The sequence below is a fragment of the Zosterops lateralis genome (assembly GCF_965231275.1).
Source record: "Zosterops lateralis genome assembly, chromosome: 2".
Lineage (NCBI taxonomy): Eukaryota > Metazoa > Chordata > Aves > Passeriformes > Zosteropidae > Zosterops > Zosterops lateralis.
Genome location: NC_139763.1, coordinates 9,725,546 through 9,743,596, shown reverse-complemented (window position 1 = coordinate 9,743,596; position 18,051 = coordinate 9,725,546). Strand labels below are relative to the sequence as shown.

General features: G+C 35.6%; 1 protein-coding gene across 1 annotated transcript in view; it reads right to left on the bottom strand.

The window, feature by feature from the left end:
• CFAP47 (cilia and flagella associated protein 47) overlaps positions 1-18,051 on the bottom strand; it is a gene marked incomplete at its 5' end in the record, with an annotated part of 294,184 nt that overhangs the window by 74,897 nt on the left and 201,236 nt on the right. Inside the window, 3 exons of the mRNA XM_083854475.1 lie at positions 1,869-1,980; positions 5,549-5,656; positions 7,845-8,020. Of these exons, the coding sequence (XP_083710601.1) occupies positions 1,869-1,980; positions 5,549-5,656; positions 7,845-8,020 (396 nt within the window). The remainder of the gene's footprint in view (positions 1-1,868; positions 1,981-5,548; positions 5,657-7,844; positions 8,021-18,051) is intronic.

Sequence of the window (18,051 nt, the reverse complement as noted above, 5' to 3'; positions counted from 1 at the left end):
ATATAGCAACCAAAAGTATTCTGTAACTGGAAGAATTACTGCAATTAACAAGGAACATCTCAGAATTCTATCCATAAATGACATACAGGACTGAGGATTATAATAAAAGAGAAAGAGAGAAAATTACTGCAGTTAGTGTTAAATGTGTCTTTTCGTACACAATGTGATGTAGCTATTGTTGATGTGTGAATCTCTGGTGATAAATTATGAGAGCAGAGATATTTTTTTCTTGTTGTTAATTTCCTGCTCAAGATAATATGCAATCTGCAGCAGCCAAAAGTCACTATGGTTAAATCGAACCCACTTCTGTGCCAATGACCTGAACATAATACATATATAATACTCCCAGATAATTAATATAGTTTGCATCTATTAGGTTTATAAGCTCCTATTCAAATACCAATTCATTAAATGATTAGTAATAGCACTTGTCTAGTTTTAGCATAGTGTAAAAAGGATGTGTTATTATGTATGACAGAAAAGACAGACTAGAAAAAACTTCACGTTTTATACTTTTAATTTAATGGAATCCTATGGAGTAATATATGGGGAAGCTGAGTAAATAAGTCTGATCTCTTTTAGCTGTTACTGTCAGAGCCCTTTTTAGGAACACTTGGTCTGGCTGTAGTGCCATATTTGAGGCTCAGGTTCAGTTTTCAGTTTCTGAAAACTGAACCTATAATGATCATGTAGCATTCCTCTATTTTCCCCATACAGTCTTTTGTATGCTCTTAGCTTTATTTTATTACAGTATTCTTCTCTCTCTGACCATTAAACCATTTTGCAGGAATAGAATCATAAAATTGTGGAATAGTTTGCCTTGGAAGGGACCAACCAGCTCTGGTGTCTTCCCTGGCCTACCTTCTTCATGTCTAGAAAAGGCATCATTCCTTCATTCCTTTCCTGTCCAGGAAGGATTTTATTATTTTTTTTAAATATTAAATGTTCTGAATTCATATCCTAAGAGGCTGTGAGGGAGGCACTTAATGCCACTCATTCAGATGCAGAGTTTCCATGCATTTACTCTCCCTTTTTTCCTCTCCCCATCATGAAAAGATCACATATTTCATATTATTTCTTAATAATAGCCAAATAATTGCTCACAGGACCTGTACTATTAACTAGCATTCAGTGGTCAATAAAAAATATTTTTCTAAACCCCGACCCCCAGGAACTCTAGCAAATCTCAATGAAAATATAAAAGCTGAGCCAATCTACACAATTCTCGTTCCTAGAAAGGACATGAATGTTAGGCAACAAGATGGAAGGGCTTCTGTGATGGAAAAGAAGAAAGTGGAGCACATAAGAACAAGAGAGTTAAGATTTGCTCTACAGAAATCATTCTCAAGGTAAGTGTGAGTTTGGAGAATAAATCAATTTTAGGTATTCGCTTGAAGCTTCTTTGCAGTTATATTGATCAAATTATTATTCATAGTCCTTGCAAGCTGCTTATAACTGCCATGAATGTGAGATATTGTGTTCTTCCATTAATAGTTTATCTACTAACCTAAATATTTACCTAGTTTTCCTGTTGATTATTAGATACTTACATAGCTTCTAACCAGCTGGTTTGTTTACAACTTCTCCTTCTAATATCTCCTGAATTATTTACAACCTACACTGCAGTCCTGCTCAAAACCATTCCACAAAGCATTCCAGGAAAACAAAAAAAAAATCTTTACTTCAGCTTGAGGTGCTTTACAAGTTTAATTGTTTTCTTCCTCAGGCTATAAAATCTCTAAAATATGTACTTAAAATGTCTAAAAGATTGTATATTATGAACTCACAGTACAATATATAATTCAATTTGTTTCAAATTGAAGGCTCTCTTCCATCTTTTTTTATGAAAGCACAGAAATCTTACTTACAATTTGGTTTGGGTCAGTCTCAACTTCAAAATGGCTGGGATCACTGTTAACCATTTTTAGCACCAGAGTTTCATGAGTAGGATTAGCAAGAGGTATGTGGGTGAGGGCACACCTGGAAAAAATCATATACACAACAATGATTAATTACAAAGCTGCTTCTATTACATGTCATTATGTGTAGGGTTTTTTTTCTATTTCTGGAAAAATTCTGGATATTTTTATTTTTAAAATAATAATTAAGTTTTATTGCATTAGCACTTCCCCACCAGTGTGGAAAAATATTTAGTAACTTCAATTATTATTAATAATCATTATTAATAACAATAAATCCTGAATTCATTCTGTGTTTCATTTTGTTCAACTGTTGTGCTGTTTACAACATAGCATAATCATAGAATCATTATGTTGCAAATGTAGATTATATATTTTAATGAGAAAAGTGCCCCTCCCAGAAGAAAGACTGGAGTATACTGATTCCCTAAGTGTTATGCTTTAAATCAGCTGGCCCTCTATTTTACAGACTTCCCTTCTTTATTTTCCAGTTAAAGAATCTTCATGAGATACTTTCAATAGGGAGAAAATTTTAAAAATAATGCACAAGACTCCCAAAATTTCCTCTATTCTGGTCAAAATACTAATTTTTTTGTTTTTAGCAAAGTTATATGACCATAAATCACATTCTTGTTGTAATACCAAGGGACACAGAGAAGAGATTCAAAGTGAATAAGTGAAAACAGTAGATAAGAAAAGTTTGAAAAATGAGATACATATATTGGTTTTGCTGTAACTTATCGCCTAATGGATATTCCCTCTAATCAAACCTGTGGCAGATCAACTGCTGGATTGCTCCACATATTTATCACCTGGAAAAATTAGTCTGTTAATCATAGCTAAATCAGTAAGGAAAAATAAAATATAAAAAGCAACAACTGAAGATACTTCAGTCCAGATTTATGACTGTAACTTCAGACCCTAAAACCTGTTCACAGGTGGACTCCTTCCAAACCATGCAGTGACATAAATCCCCAGCAGACTTGTTTCTGACTAATGCTGTCTAAGTATTGTATCATTGAGATCTCAAACCCTGAGAGTAAAGAAATATTATGAAACTTCTACATAGGAAGTTCAGACTCACTTGATAATTCCCATTTTTCACATTTACCATCTCTATTTTTATTTTTTTTTTCTTGAGCTGGTCTCTTTCATATGTAATATTTTGTCAAAGGGAAAACTAACTTGGAATATCTGAAATTTACTAAGGAATTACTCGACTGTTAGAGGTTCTTCAAGCCATCAAAATCCAGTCACCTCACACAGATTGGCTATCGTGGTTGTGCTGGAAAAATTGTTGCATGTGGCAGTAAATTCCAGATCACTGTGAACATCATTCAACTGACTCATCTTCAATGACTCCACTGTAGAGCCCATAAAGGAAAGATGAAAAATATCAAGGAGAAGGTTTTTTTCCTTAGAGACACATGCTAAGGGATGTGTTAAATCTACCTTGGCACAAAAAAAGAAGCCGATCTGACTGTGATAGGCCCAGAATTTTAGGAAATCTGAAGAAGGATTAAAGGATAAATGGTGAGATTTTTTTTTCTTTTCTCTTTCAAGAATTGGTTAGAAATTGATTATGAATTATCAGTGGATTCTTGGCTTCTAATCCGATTCCAGGTAATGTTTCAAGGACACAAATTCCTAAATTTTTCACATCAACAGAAAAAAAGAATACAGTGAGGACACAATGAAAAACATTATTCTTATATTCGTATGCTAACGCTTCTTCTGCATTGAAGGAAAATGTGGTAGAATGAAAGTTAATCTGTTAAAAACCTAAAAATCTTCACCAACTAGAAATGCTTCAAATATTTGATGATGATTAGAGTTCACATCTCTGGGTACACAGCAAGGAAGTAAATCCATCCAAAAATCTCCCAAACTGATATCTTTCTTAGACAATGCACAGATGTCTACCTGCATTACCTTTACATATTCAACATACATTAATGCAGCCTATTTACTTGGACTGTCTCATCTTTTCATGAGGCAGAGAAATTCCCAGTAACTGAACTGTAACCTCAATGCCATCATTGACTGCCATTGTCCAACACTTTGCACTTCAAGAAGAGTGCTGATGACATTATGCTGACACTGCTGGACACCACCAAAAAGAGCCTGGCACCATCCCCTTGGAACCCACTTTTGTGATATTTATACGTATTTATGAGATCCCCTCCCAGCCTTCTCCTCTCTACAGTAAAGAGGCACAGCTCTCACAGTCTCTCCTCTAAGAGAGATGCTCCAGACCCCTCATCATTCCTGTGGCCTCTGCTGGACCCTCTCCAGTAACTCCTTGTCTTTGTTGTGCTGAGGAGCCCAGAACTGTCCAGAACTGGACATGGTGTTCCTCCACATATTTACAAATACATAGTTACTACAGCGTGCATGTACTTGTAAAGAGAAATCTCATCTGAAAAAATCAAATGTGGGCTTTGAGGAGTTTGAGATAAGAGTTTTGACAGGAAGAGTTGTAGTTAATGGAGCTAATCTTTTCCAATATCCATTTTACTTGCAGTAGGAAAGGATGACTTGCCATTTTCCACTAGACCATTTGTGCATGAAGTTTCCAGGCTGTGCATGCCAGAGAAAATTATGACTGCCAGAAAGTCTGAATAAAAAGGTTTTAAGTAATTCCTAACTCCTAACAGCAATAGCCTACATAGTAGAAAAAAAAATGGTTTTTACTCCAGTCAGCCCAGAATTTTAAAATAAAACCCAGGCAACAGCACAACATATTTCTCTTTAGAACATAATAACAAAGGCATTGTCATATCTCCAGTCTATGCATCATATTTGAACAGCAGAATATCTTCACTCACAAAAAATTATTCAGGTAAAATTCCATGTTGTGCTCTCCAACATTTCTACTCAGTCCGTAATGTATATTAACTACAGATTTAGTCAAGGATACACAGAAGAGGAATGTAGCATGCGGAAGAGCAGTGTGTCCAGAGAAACTATTAGGAAGTGGAGATAATATGTGGAAAAGCACTACTGAAATTTTGACATTCTTCAAAGTCTTATCCTCAAAGTTTTAGTTTAGTTTAGTTTGAAAGTCAGAACTGAAGTGCACATTATGTTATCAAAATGGATGGTGAAATTTTGTTGAAGGGGATGATAATAATTGGGTTAATTTCTCTAAGTTGTTAATTTTCTTAACACTTGCAGTGTTTCAAGCATGTCTACCCCCAGGACCTGCAGGACAGAATTTGCATTATTTTTCCATTTCTTGAGAGGTTAAAAGATATTGCTAGCTGGTATAGAAGCATTTGTAAAGCCAGGATTGTCAGTAAATTCCTAGTTCAGAGAGAAGAAAAGAAACAGAAAATAAAGCAAACCTACAGAGCTCTGCATAATGGATCTTGGTGCTTACATTCTGGAGTATTGTCAGAGTGATTTCTACAAAAATAATTCAGAGGAAGTTTACATAGAGGCTAAAATTTAATTTCAATTGTTTTTCTGCAAGGAATATTTCACCTACCTGCAAATATATCTAAAAAAATATTCTGCAAGCTACTACAGCAGACACAGAGCACTATTCTGTGTTTAAACTCTTCATATGTTTTCCATGACACCTAAAAAGCCATGACCCAGTCCAGCAAAATGAACTACTCACTTACTTTCCAAGGTCACATTTTATATCAGGTATAGTAGTTGGCGGTGGCTTCTCTACATTGAACTTCAGGGCATACCAAAATTCCCCAATCACATCTGACCGGAACATGACACTGAAAACAGATACAATAAGCTTAATATAACAACTAATTTTTTTTTAAGATCACTAAAAAAAACCCCCAAACAGATTAAAATTCAGGAGAAACCTAATGAGTTCAACACAATAAGTTCTTTAATTAGATCATATTTTTCCTCTGACACTTCTCACTGGTATCTGAATTCAGTTACCAAGTCTAATAATATTAAGAATTACTGATGTAACAAAATCTCTTCTGCAGCTTTCTTAAATTCTACCAATAAAATTCATTTGTTGCTTGTAGTTTTTGTTTGTTAGCTTGCTTTTATCAAAAATACAACTCAAACATATTTCAGCTCATAAGAGTAAGCTTTAATTTCATTTCAATATCACAATATTTTCGTTTTAGCCCTTTTGAAGGGCAAAGTAACAAAAATACTATACACTATTTTTAAAAAGAAAAATCTTTTCAAATCTAGTGCTAAAAACTAAGGAATAGATATAGACACATTCCTATGAGCATTGCAAAGAGATACACTTCAAGGAATATTCAATATATTGTTTTGCTATACAATCAAGGATTGTCATGACTGAAAATTGCTTCCTGTTAGGTGAGATATGTACAGCAATATATTTCAGTTACAGACTGAAATACTTCCCTACTGCAGAATTCCTTTTCTGTTTCTTGAGGATTTTTGAGTAGCTGAGTCATAAAAACATTAAACCAAAGCATATAAAAAGCATATAAAAACTTAGAGGAAATGCACTGTACAAACCCATGACCTTCTAAGGATGAGTTCTTTTTCTAAATTATAGATAACTACGTCTATTCCATGACTTTATGGTTCCAGACTATCCCCTGTGCCAACAAAGTGAGCGTAAAACAGCTCTAGGAAAGATTCGACCATTTGAAAAGGTTGAATCCTATTTCAATCCCTTTCTCAACAGCTCTTCCCAGCTGCTAACATAGCAAAGGAAACAGACCATGGCTTTAGAAAAAGAAGTTAATAGTGTGGATGTAATGTGGAAGTACCTCTGTCCAGCTGGAACTGCAGCCTGTGGGAGCTACTGCAATTTAAAAGATCTATTACACACCTCTAGAGCACAAATGCAAAAACATTTGGAGAATGCCCACATGTGCTTTATTTCACCTCTGCATATATTCCCTGGCCCCAACCCACCAAAGCTGAGCCCAAAGTTTTTTCCTATTAAAACAAATCTTTATCTTACAATAGCATGATTTCTTAAAATATTAAAAAAAAAAAAAAAGAAAAAAAAAAGATACTTACTAAAGTTATAACAGTACTCATTTTTATAAAACAGTATTATTTGAATCTGTATCACTCAATGGTACCTGACACCATTCATTATTCTGGTCTTTGGAAAAATCAATACAAGCAAATTAAATAAATCTCTCAGATGTCTCTGCCCTTTTAAATCACCACCCCACCCTCCACTCCATCCCCATACTTTTGCCAGTCAGTTGAGCTAACTGAAAAACAGGGAATTGCTTTTCAATCAGCTTGTAGACTAAATAATGCTTTGGTAACCAAATTCTGGGAAAATAAGCTTTGCAATTCTGCACTGTTCAATTACTTGCTGAACTGTTAGCTAATTACTTAGCTGAAACTAAGACCAAGAGGTCATCTGTCTTTTCACACCTAAATATCATACCTGCATGTTTTCACTGGGATTTCCAATGTAATGAAAACCTTTTAATTGAAAACATCTCCATATTAATTTAGCAGATAATGATTAAGTAATGGAAGATCATAAAGGTAAATGGATTTAAGTGAAGACAGTTAAAAGGGTTCTCCACCTGCTTTAGTTATGTTTTTACAATTTTGTTCCTTCTCAGAAAAAAAAAGAAATTGTGCTATTCCCTTTAAAGAACTTTAAAATTTACAAAACTAACTATTTATCTGAGGTTTTCAAGGGGGGCTTCTGACATTAAGTAAATTTCTAAAACATTGTTCACTAAAATGTAGTGAACTAGAATAACAAGGAGTTATTCTATTGCCTTTCAATAATGCTTTTCCCCTGAGAGGAAAGCTGCTCTTAGGCATACAGAACATTTAAAGCCAGAAATTTTCTTAATTCCATTTATTAACTTTTGTGGGGGTTTTTAGGGCAATATTTCCATGAAGTGACTTAGGGTTCAATGAAAGTAAGTCATTTATTAGTAAAACAGACACAATCATAAGTTTCAAAACTCTACAACATACCTTCCAGCATAACAGCCAAGAGCAGCTGCAGAAAAGTCTACATGATATGAAAATGTTTGTTTGGGGTTGAGAATGAAAGACTTTTCTCCAAAAAGGGATGGATGGTCCAGCAGCACTTTAATCTCGAGAACCCTTTTGGTAGGATTAGTGATGGGAATATTAATTCCAACAGTATCCTACAAAGAATAAAAAAATCCCCAAATCACAAAATTAATTATGAATGATTACACATAAAAGATATTTCTCAAACAAGTATATGGTGCTTACTCATTGTTTACACCTATGCAAGCTCAGGCTGCACCTTTGTTTGATGTGTGAACCAACCCCAAAAAAGCCAAGTTGCAGCAATAAACATTTCAGACAACTCTCAAATTGCAAACTCTTTAATTCCATAAATATGAAAAAGTTCAAATCTTCCTGGCTGGTCTGCATTGTAACAGTCCACTTCACCTTTCAAGATATGTCCAAGGCTTGCCAAAATACACCTTTCATGCCCATCTGCTGTAATCCCAAGCAGGTAAAAATTCCAAGCTGTCTTCCAACAGCCAAGCACAGACAATTGGAAATACCCACCTCACAAGCTGCCAAACGATTAGGCTGAATTCTGCTGGATCTGTTCCCTTAATTTATAAGTTACATCATAATACCTGACATTAAAACAACACCACCACAATAAAAATTCCCTCTCTTATTCCTTTAGGCCATTTCCCTCACTAGTGATCTCCAAATCTTTTTTAAAGTCTAAGGGAAGGACCATCTCTCCTTGACCACCTGGAAAACATGGATATTATTAAAGATGCATAAAAGCTCCAGTTACTGTAATAAAAAAGACCCAAAATATGACCTCAATAGATAAATATGGATATTTTACACATGGAAGACCTTTAGGAACTGGGCAGAGACAGCTCACTCTGCACAGCTCCTACATTTCACCAGGGTTCCTTTTGCTGTAAGGTTAGAAATGGTGTAAATTCATCCTATGTGCCCTGTGTGTATCAATATCAATACACCTCATGAAACAAAGCACTTAGAACACACCAGAAGGAATAACACTTTTGAAGGCAGCACAGTGTGATAATCCAGGAGGCATACCGGCAGTTTAAAATACATATGTTCTATTTATATGCATTCATCCATAGAAAACACACAAAATCCAAAAATAAAGATATGTGTTTATTTCTCTGTACCTATATTTGTGTCTACTCTTATTTTGGTCTCTTTCCTTTGTTCTAACCAAGCAGATTATTTCAAAGTGCTCGTTGGTTTGGCTTTTTTTAACATATAATGATTTATTTCTCACAGCAAAATTATTCCATATACTTTTTTATATAAAGTAAATAATTCAAGTTGCAATATGAAAGGAAAAAATATAAAATGCCTATTAAAATTAATAACACACTAAAAAATGAATAAAAATACTTTTATGACCCCACACAGAGCTGCCTCACACTAATTTCAGCCTGCCTATGATTTGGTAAATTTCTATATATTTCCATTTATAGACGATGACTACTGGAATATACACAAAACACATTTAATGATCTACAGATGGCAAGACTATACCAACAATTTAAATCATTTAAGTGCCTTGCATCAGTAAAATGGGATTTAAATTTGCCATAAAATATTTTAAAGCTCAGATTAATAGTTTTTACTGGTGTAAACAAGTTTCTAAATCTATCTACCATTTTATTACCACAGGCTTCATAACAATTTTATAATAAAACATCTACATACTGTGTTGAAGAAATACTTTTACAGTAAAGAGGAAATATGAGACAGCTGATTTAGGAAAAAAGCAGCAACTATCAAAGAAATCTTTTTAATCTTGTGCACAAAGGAAATTTTATATCACCAGTATTATCATAAAACACTGTTCTCTTGCCAGTATAAAATGAATGCTTAAGATTATATATTTCCCTGGAATTTCCCAGGAAATTCTAATTCTATCATTGCAATGATCTGCTACTTCATAGATGGTAATAGGAGCAGATGTATGTTTATTAGCAGAATACATAAATAATTTTTATTTTGTTTTACATTTCTAGGCCTTATTGGATTGTTATGGAGGCATATAACTAGGATAAAGAACAAAATGCCCATGCAATTTCTAGGAGTATTATTTTTCTTGAAAGTACCATTTTATCAGACAGAATGTGAAAGAGGAACATCTCAGGCAATTTCCAAACACATTGATAGTCGTTAATTTAGTTCCACATTTCAGTGCTGAGTATTTTATAAACATTTTGACAGAGGATAAATGTAAAAGTTAAGAAAAGAAGAAAATTAATCTCTTTCCTCAAACATTGCTTTTATCAAGGTTGCCAGTCACCAAAATAGAGATATTTTTGTGCAACATGTCAAGCTACTATTCTTTAAGAACTATCAATTACCCACTTCTTGTCAAGTTCAGGTTATTTAAAATAATCTCATCAGAGTTAAAATTAAATAAAATGAAATGTAAATATGAGAAAACATTTATTCTCTGTGGAAATCGATAAAACAATTGACTGCTAACACTCAATCCTGCATTAATAGCCTAAGTCTATGCATAGGTTTAACCTTCTGCAAACCAGACTGTTTCAAAAGACGCTCACCATCATCAGTTGATCATTCGTGATACTTCACTTGTTTGCTGAAATATTTTCCTGACATATTTTATGCCACAGACTTTCTTATCATTCCTTTCTCTATTTCCTTCTTTGAGCAACCGGATCTGATTTATTTAAGTTCATAATATGCGATTTTACTTTTATTCATGCATACACTGCACTGAACTATCAACTAATCCTCTTCTAAGTTCAAGCTAATTTGCAAGAAGATGGACACATTCTACAGTTACTGTGCACAACAATTCTCCATGTTCCATCTTCAGTAATAATCCTATTCTCACCATTGGCAGGTGTCAATAAAAGCAGTACCTGGCCAAAGTGTCTAAGAGACTGATTACAATTCTTATTCTTTAGAAGAATTGTTTTCAATTAAAATCCAGTTTGGTTAAGGAGATGGCATCCATTCCATTCATTGTTTGAAGCTTTTTCAATCCACAGACCTTGAGGTGAAAGTATCTGTATTTGTTCCTGAGTTTGCCAGGCTGTGGCTATAGAAGCAAATTTTCAGTTGAGTAACCAGCAAGAAAGTTATTTTTATAGGCCTGGTGAAATAATACAGCAGAAATTCTTCCCTTTGTAAGTCCTTGTCCAAACCATGGTTCTTCTAGATGAAAAGTAGCAAGTGTCTTCTTTGTGCTGCACCTGACAAGCAGGAATATTGCTCACTCAAGGACTGAACTTGGAATGGTGGCAATATTGCTTAAAAAACAGATCTTTGCCTTCTCTCTTTCTCAGGCTCAAAATGATCAGAGCTTTCAACCTCCCCATCAGTGTCCATATGTCAGTAGTAAGAGTTAGAGTCTCCTGCTGTATTCTCATTATTAACTCATTTCAGTTTCTTGGAACAAAAGAGGCTCAAGTGAGCTGAGCAACAGCAGCTGATGATAGTTTCAGGGCCATGCTGAACAGAGCTCAGCTCAGTTTGGTCAAACTACTTCTAGAAATCAATTCTGACTCTTGAACTGCTTGATAAAAGTGCCCCCCAAGTCACACCTCACTGCCCTTTTCTACACACACACTCCAAACCCAGGCAGACACATCAACACTCAGCTGGGCCGTTCTGGCACTGATCACTCACACATGGAATTCCTGAGCTCTTCTGTCCTGAGGGGCTGAATCCTTCAGGCTTCCTGCTCACTCCTAAATCAGTGGAGAAGATCTCTGTGAAGTGAACCATCTCCCTCACTGTACAAGCTCCCTTTCTGGTTTGTTTGTTTGTTTGCTTGTTTGTTTTTCTCTCTGAGATGTAAATGAATTGCCAAGATAACCCTCTCCTTTCCATCTAGGGCTATGAGGCTAGAGAACCACAGCATTGCTATTCTCTTGATACTGTATTTTCCCATTTTACTTGGCATATTTTGCCTTACAAAATATCAGCTTTCAAAAAGGCACCAACTGTTCATCAGCAGTGAAGTCTATCAAAACAGCAAATTGAACCGGTTGAAATTTAGGGCTAAACACCTTATGCAAATTATATCTTTGTAAAACTTGCTTAGCAAGGAATCCGTTCTTATTACTATTGCAGTACAGGAAATTAACCAGAAGGAAAAAATTTGCACAGGACATTTAATATCAGAAGCTAATAGGGCAGTGAGTTCCAGGTTTAAATTTACATATAAATTTACATAGAAAAATCACACCGAATTGAATTTCTTTTAGCTGAAATGTGCATTAGTGCCTAAGTAATAATGCCCTGAAACAGAATACAGCAGTGATTAGTTCATAAGTTATTACAATAATTCTAAGCTCTCTGACTAAAAATTACTACACTGTTAACCTCTTAATGGGGCCTACACATTGCACCAAGCAAACAAACTGGGAAAACAATGTTATGCAAGAGATGATTACAAAAAAAACATTTTTCTTAAATGGAAGGAAAGAAAGAGACTGAAAAAGCATTACAATTTATAACTGAATCCATCTAAAATGTCCTCAGCTCCACCAAAAGATACCACAACCCACACAAAACTGATACTACAATAATTTATACACAGATAGGAGAACTAATGAACTAAATAATATGCACATACTTGGATTTCCATCCAAAGATAGAAGACAGATAGAAAAGTAAGATAGATAGTGAAGACAGATAGAAAAAGTTGTATCAAAGATGAGTTGAATGCTAAGTGAAGTGCTATTTTAAGATAATTATAAGTAGCATACCTGACAAGGGGATACAGACTGACTCAAAGTAAAATTAACATCCCAAATTCCCACAACTGAGAAAGTAATAACTATGCTCACATCTTAATGAATACTTTTTTGAATTTGAAATCAAGGGCACCTCTGCATCCATGGAGACTGAAGCACAATAACTCTCCATACTCCTGAGATCACAGGCGGATTTCCTTCTCAGATCCAGCAGTGTTAGAAGAAGAAATTACCAATTACAGCTACTTTCTGCCAACATCTATACTGAAGACTGGCTGATCACTTCCAGTGACCAGCTCAGTTGCCTAAATCACCTCAAACAGTAACCTGCTTTATCAAAGCTCAGTTGGGTTTGACAGCCCAACTAAAAAATGTAGAAGTCAATCTTTTCCATTTCCAGAATCAATGGGGAAAGAGATCAGAGAATCACAGAACTGTTTGCGTTGGAAGAGACCTTAAAGATCATCTTGTTCCATGGGCAGGGACACCTTCCACCAGACCAGATTGCTCAGAGCTCCATCCATCCTGGCCTTGAACACTTCCAAGGATGGGACATCCACAGCTTCCCCAGGGAGCCTGTGCGAGGACATCACCACCCCCACCGTAAGAAACTTCTCCCTAATATCCAATACAAATCTACTCTCTGTCAGTTTAAGGCCATTCTCTCTTGTCTTGTCACTGCATACTCTTGTAGAAAGTTTCTCTCTGTCTTTCCTGGAGGCTCCCTTCAGGTACTGGAAGGCCACAATTAGGTCACCCTGCAGACTTCTCTTCTCCAGGCTGAACAATCCCAATTCTCTCAGCCTTTCCTCACAGGAAAGATGCTCCCTCTAATCATCCTGGTGGCCTCCTTTGGGCTTGTTCCCAGAGCTCCATGTTCTTCCTGTGCTGGGGACCCCAGAGCTGGAGGTGGCACTGCAGGTGGGGTCTTACCAGAGCAGAGCAGAAGGACAGAATCCCCTCCCTCACCTGCTGCCCACGGTGCTGTTGATGCAGCCAAGGACACCTTTGGCTTTCTGGACTGCAGAAAGATGGGCTGCTTCTGGTTTCTGACACTGAATTAATGTAACAAAGGACCAAATTATTCTTCAGAAGATTTTACGGGAAAATCATTTAGACCTACTTTGTCATCAACATTTTTGGAAAGCATGACTCAGCAAGTGACAGATTTCAATACAGCTCCTATTCATCATTTTTATGGGTCACTTTACTGTACAGATGCATGCACACAATATATGAGGTGCCAATGATCAAATCAATGGATGTATTTACACTCTTTGGGTGATACGACTTCTTGGGGTGATGTAAATCCAGGCTGCATCTCTCAAAACCAGACATTTCTCATTTTTTTCAGACTGTCCTTTCTCCTTCAGAGACTGTCATATCCATGACACCAGAACAAAATATTTAAGGTCAGTATCACTCAATAAAAATCACTAGAAAGTGCAACATTCTCCCCTGAAAAATGTACTGTTCTTAGATAATGAAGTCAAGAGAGATATCAGTGACTACTGCATTTTCAAAGTCAGTTATGTCTCGTGGAGATGTAATATGCAAACTCTTCTGCAAGCATGTCATCACACTGAGATACCTGCCCAAAATCAGCCTCAAAATAGCGATAATCAGCATTTGTGACCCTTCCTTTCAGGGAAGTTAAGGAGATGCAAAATTTAGGATGTTTTCAATTTACAAATAGCTTCTGATGTATCAGGTAAACAGTTTGCAAAACCTGTCTTTTTCAATCATTTTTCTCTGATCTAGACAAAATCTTACTCTCAGAGATCTTTTTTGAATGCAATTCAGGTTAAATGTTTAAGTAAATATGTGTCATGCCCTTATTTACCACAGAACTGCACTGTTATGCCTGGACTCTGAATGTGTACAGCACTTCAAGGTTTAGCTCCTGAACTAATTGTATCTGTCCATATAATTCTACAACAGGTAGTTGTAATTACTTTCTGCTGGTCTCACTGATTTATTTTCAAGTGCTACATAAAGTCACAATAATGCCATAAATTCACAAATCCAACAGACTAGAACATACTCTGGAATGCCTGGTGAATGCTGATGATTTCTGCACATTTATAAAGAAGTCAGTAACTGAAACCACAGAATTACTTCCAGAAACTTACTCTAATATAATTAGCCTATTAGTTTAATTATTCATATTTAGATCCAACTGCCCTGGATTGAAAATTTGATGTGATGAGCTTAGAAATCTCCATTTGACATGCAACTACAAACATGACAAAGTCTATGCCGGTGAAATCCTGAATATCAGCTCGCTCAGAACTGAGCAGGAAAGGCAATGAGCAGCACTGCCCATGTTCCAGTGCTTCAAAGACTTTCAGAAATACTTGGAAAAAACAAACTTACAACCACCTATCAGAACCCAAAGTTAGAATAGCAGCAGGACTAGTTATTACACTATTTCCACCAACTTTAAAGACTCCTGCTAAATGTGGAAAAAAATATTCTACTATGTGCCTCTACTTATTGCTCACGCCGGTATGAGAGAACTAAAAGTCCTTCTTTACTTTAAGAGTAGTAACCAATTCCAATAATATCTCATTTTAGTGAATTTTTATGACCATACTAATGAGGTAATTTACATTTCAGCTACACCACCTACCATCAAGTTACTGAATCAGTGGAGGTAAAATGCTAATTAATTTGACTGTCTTAGATCTTGCACCTACTGTGACTCTCTCATTCTGTAGGTCTAAAAATAGATTTTTAAGGAAGCATTTCTTCACAATTTAAAAGAATGATACCAATTATCACTGGGACAAAACATGTAGAGGTAGAGATAATTCTGATACAAAGATGAAATTGTCAGAGTTTCTGCTGAGAAAAACTTTTTCTTCTGAATTTTCTAGGAGTAAAATTCCTCTGATAAAATCTTTTTCTCCTAGATTCTAGACACTTGGGTTCTTAAAATCCAACTTTTGGTTTTGGCATATCTTTGCAGTCTCAGGAGCCAAACAGTGTTATAATATGAAGATAACTTCTTAAATGTTCATAGTTTTTCTGAAAACAGAATTATATATAAATCAAAAGGAACAATCTCTGTAAAAGTTATCTCATTCTTTTCCTTACTATGACTCATAAGATCAGATAGACTTTGAAAACAGCCTTATTGCTAGCTGTTGCTCCAAGAAAAGTTAACTTTTAAGCCCTAGAGGTTTGCTCACAGATTACTGTATCACATGAAACAATAAATGCTGCATTTATATTGACTTCTGTGTGTGACATGGTAGGGGAATCTGCAGTCTGTCCCACGCAGTCCCTCAGCAGTTACTCTACAAAAGTAATGCAAGCTCACTGCATCACAGTGTTTATTAATAATATTAGTATCTAGACATTATTTTTTTATAGATGGTATCTTTTTCTAGAACCTCTTAAAAAGCAAAAATTAGAACAGTCTGAACCAAGGCCCACACTTGCATTTCCCTGTGTCTGTGCAATCTGACTTCTACTCTCAGTCACAAGGAAGCCTGTCTGTCTGTATGGGGAAGAGATTGAAGAAAGTGTTTATTAGATTATCATGAATCCATGAATCATGAAGTGAGAGAGTAAAGCCCTTTAAATACCGATTTCTCCACATTTCTGTCTGCTCAGTTTTGACCACCTGGCAGATGACCTTCTGAGGGAAAGAATTGCTACTACAATTACCTGAAATATACTTTTTTTGGGCATATCCACATGAGCCATTATTTCATCCTTTAATACAGTAAAAGCTATCTCCTGAGGTTTCAACTTTACAACTTGGGTAAGTATCAATGAAGTGCTTTTCAATTGTTATATTCATCCTTCAGCCATGTTCTGCTGTGTAGGGCTCACACAGAACAGATCTGCTGCATTCATTTTTCTAGACTGCATATTTTTCTAGACTGCATATTTTCTAGACTGCCAAAACCAAGATGTGAAGGTTGGAACAACGGGAATACCCTGTCTCCACTTAGATCTGCATGTAAACAGTAGCCCTGTGCCAGTGACCTTCTAAAAGCACCACGACGGCTCAGCAGCAGTGTATGAGTGGTCTGGGGGACTTCACAAACACCAACAGCAGCACAAGTTTCAACTCACAAGAACCAATCTTGTGGAAGTGTGGGTGAGCAACATGTTTCAGACATACATTACCAATTTTGGGGTACTCATGTGGTTTTAAAGGACTTGAGAGAGAGAGGAAAAAAAGATTTGGCAGAGAAAAGCCAAAACTATTGTCTCCACACTTATGTGGAAACCAAACACAATCCCTTGCAGGCTTTGGTTTTATTAAAGCAAAACTAATAATTCACTGTTGAAACAGACCTTCCCCTCTGGCTTATCTCCTGCTGTACAGATTGTGCTGGGAGCTCACATATTAGATATTTCCTCTCAAGACAGAAAATACTTTTTTTCAAGTATATGGATTAAAAAGTCTCTTTACACAGTGAACCAGTGATATACACTAAGAATTTTCTCCATGATATAGACAACTGCTAATGAGTAAATGCTTAAAGCAATAACTAACAGCCTTTAGACACTTTACATCAAAATTTAAGAATCATCATCTTTCTAGACCTCTGCATTCAACCTGAAGAAATCCATTAGAATATTTGCAAGGCAAAGTAACCATTGCAGTTCATTTTTCTAAACAATTTGAGATAATGGACCTTAATTTATCAGCCCAAGTTACACCTCTATAATACTGTTACAAATCAGGAAATAAAAGTAAACACCAAAATAAAAAACAGTAACAAAAGTTTTAATTGTAAATTCTCACAATTTTTTCAATATTGAAGATATTAATAATTATCAATTGATAAAATTAAAGAAATGGTTGTTTTCTCTGCATTTAGAACTAAAAATATGTACCAGTGTACAACTCATAATGACTGAAAGTGTTATTTAATTAATGAATAATGAACATTAAATAAATTTTAATTTGACTTGAAACTTCCTGCTTTCACAGATGGTTCATTTGAACTGTTAAAATTCTTTTTAAATTATCCTTTCTAAATCCCAGAGAAACACATAAATGATTACTGAGTAAATATTCACTACCCCCTTCAACGTGAAATGAGTAGTGTTAATTTTTAGTCCCCATTTCTTTCAAACAGCTTCAGCTGGAATTTGTTCCGTAGAAATATTTGCTGCAGGGAATCAATTTTATGGCCTTCAGGTGAGTTATTTCTATACAAATAGGTCTGCATATTCAACTAAGGCAGGCTCTATGATCAGAGACTTTAGCTTTTCCTTAGTCTTCTAAGATTCCAGTGAGAACGATTTTCATTTACCTTTTCACCAGGAATTCAAATCAAGCAGCAAATCCATTTTTAGAAGGCCGGAGAAAATTCTTCAGACATTAACAGACACTGGGCCACTCCTTCCTGCTGAGGGTTTTGACTTAAGCAAGTGTCAGAGACTGTAACATTTAAAAAGTCATTCCTTATTCTGAT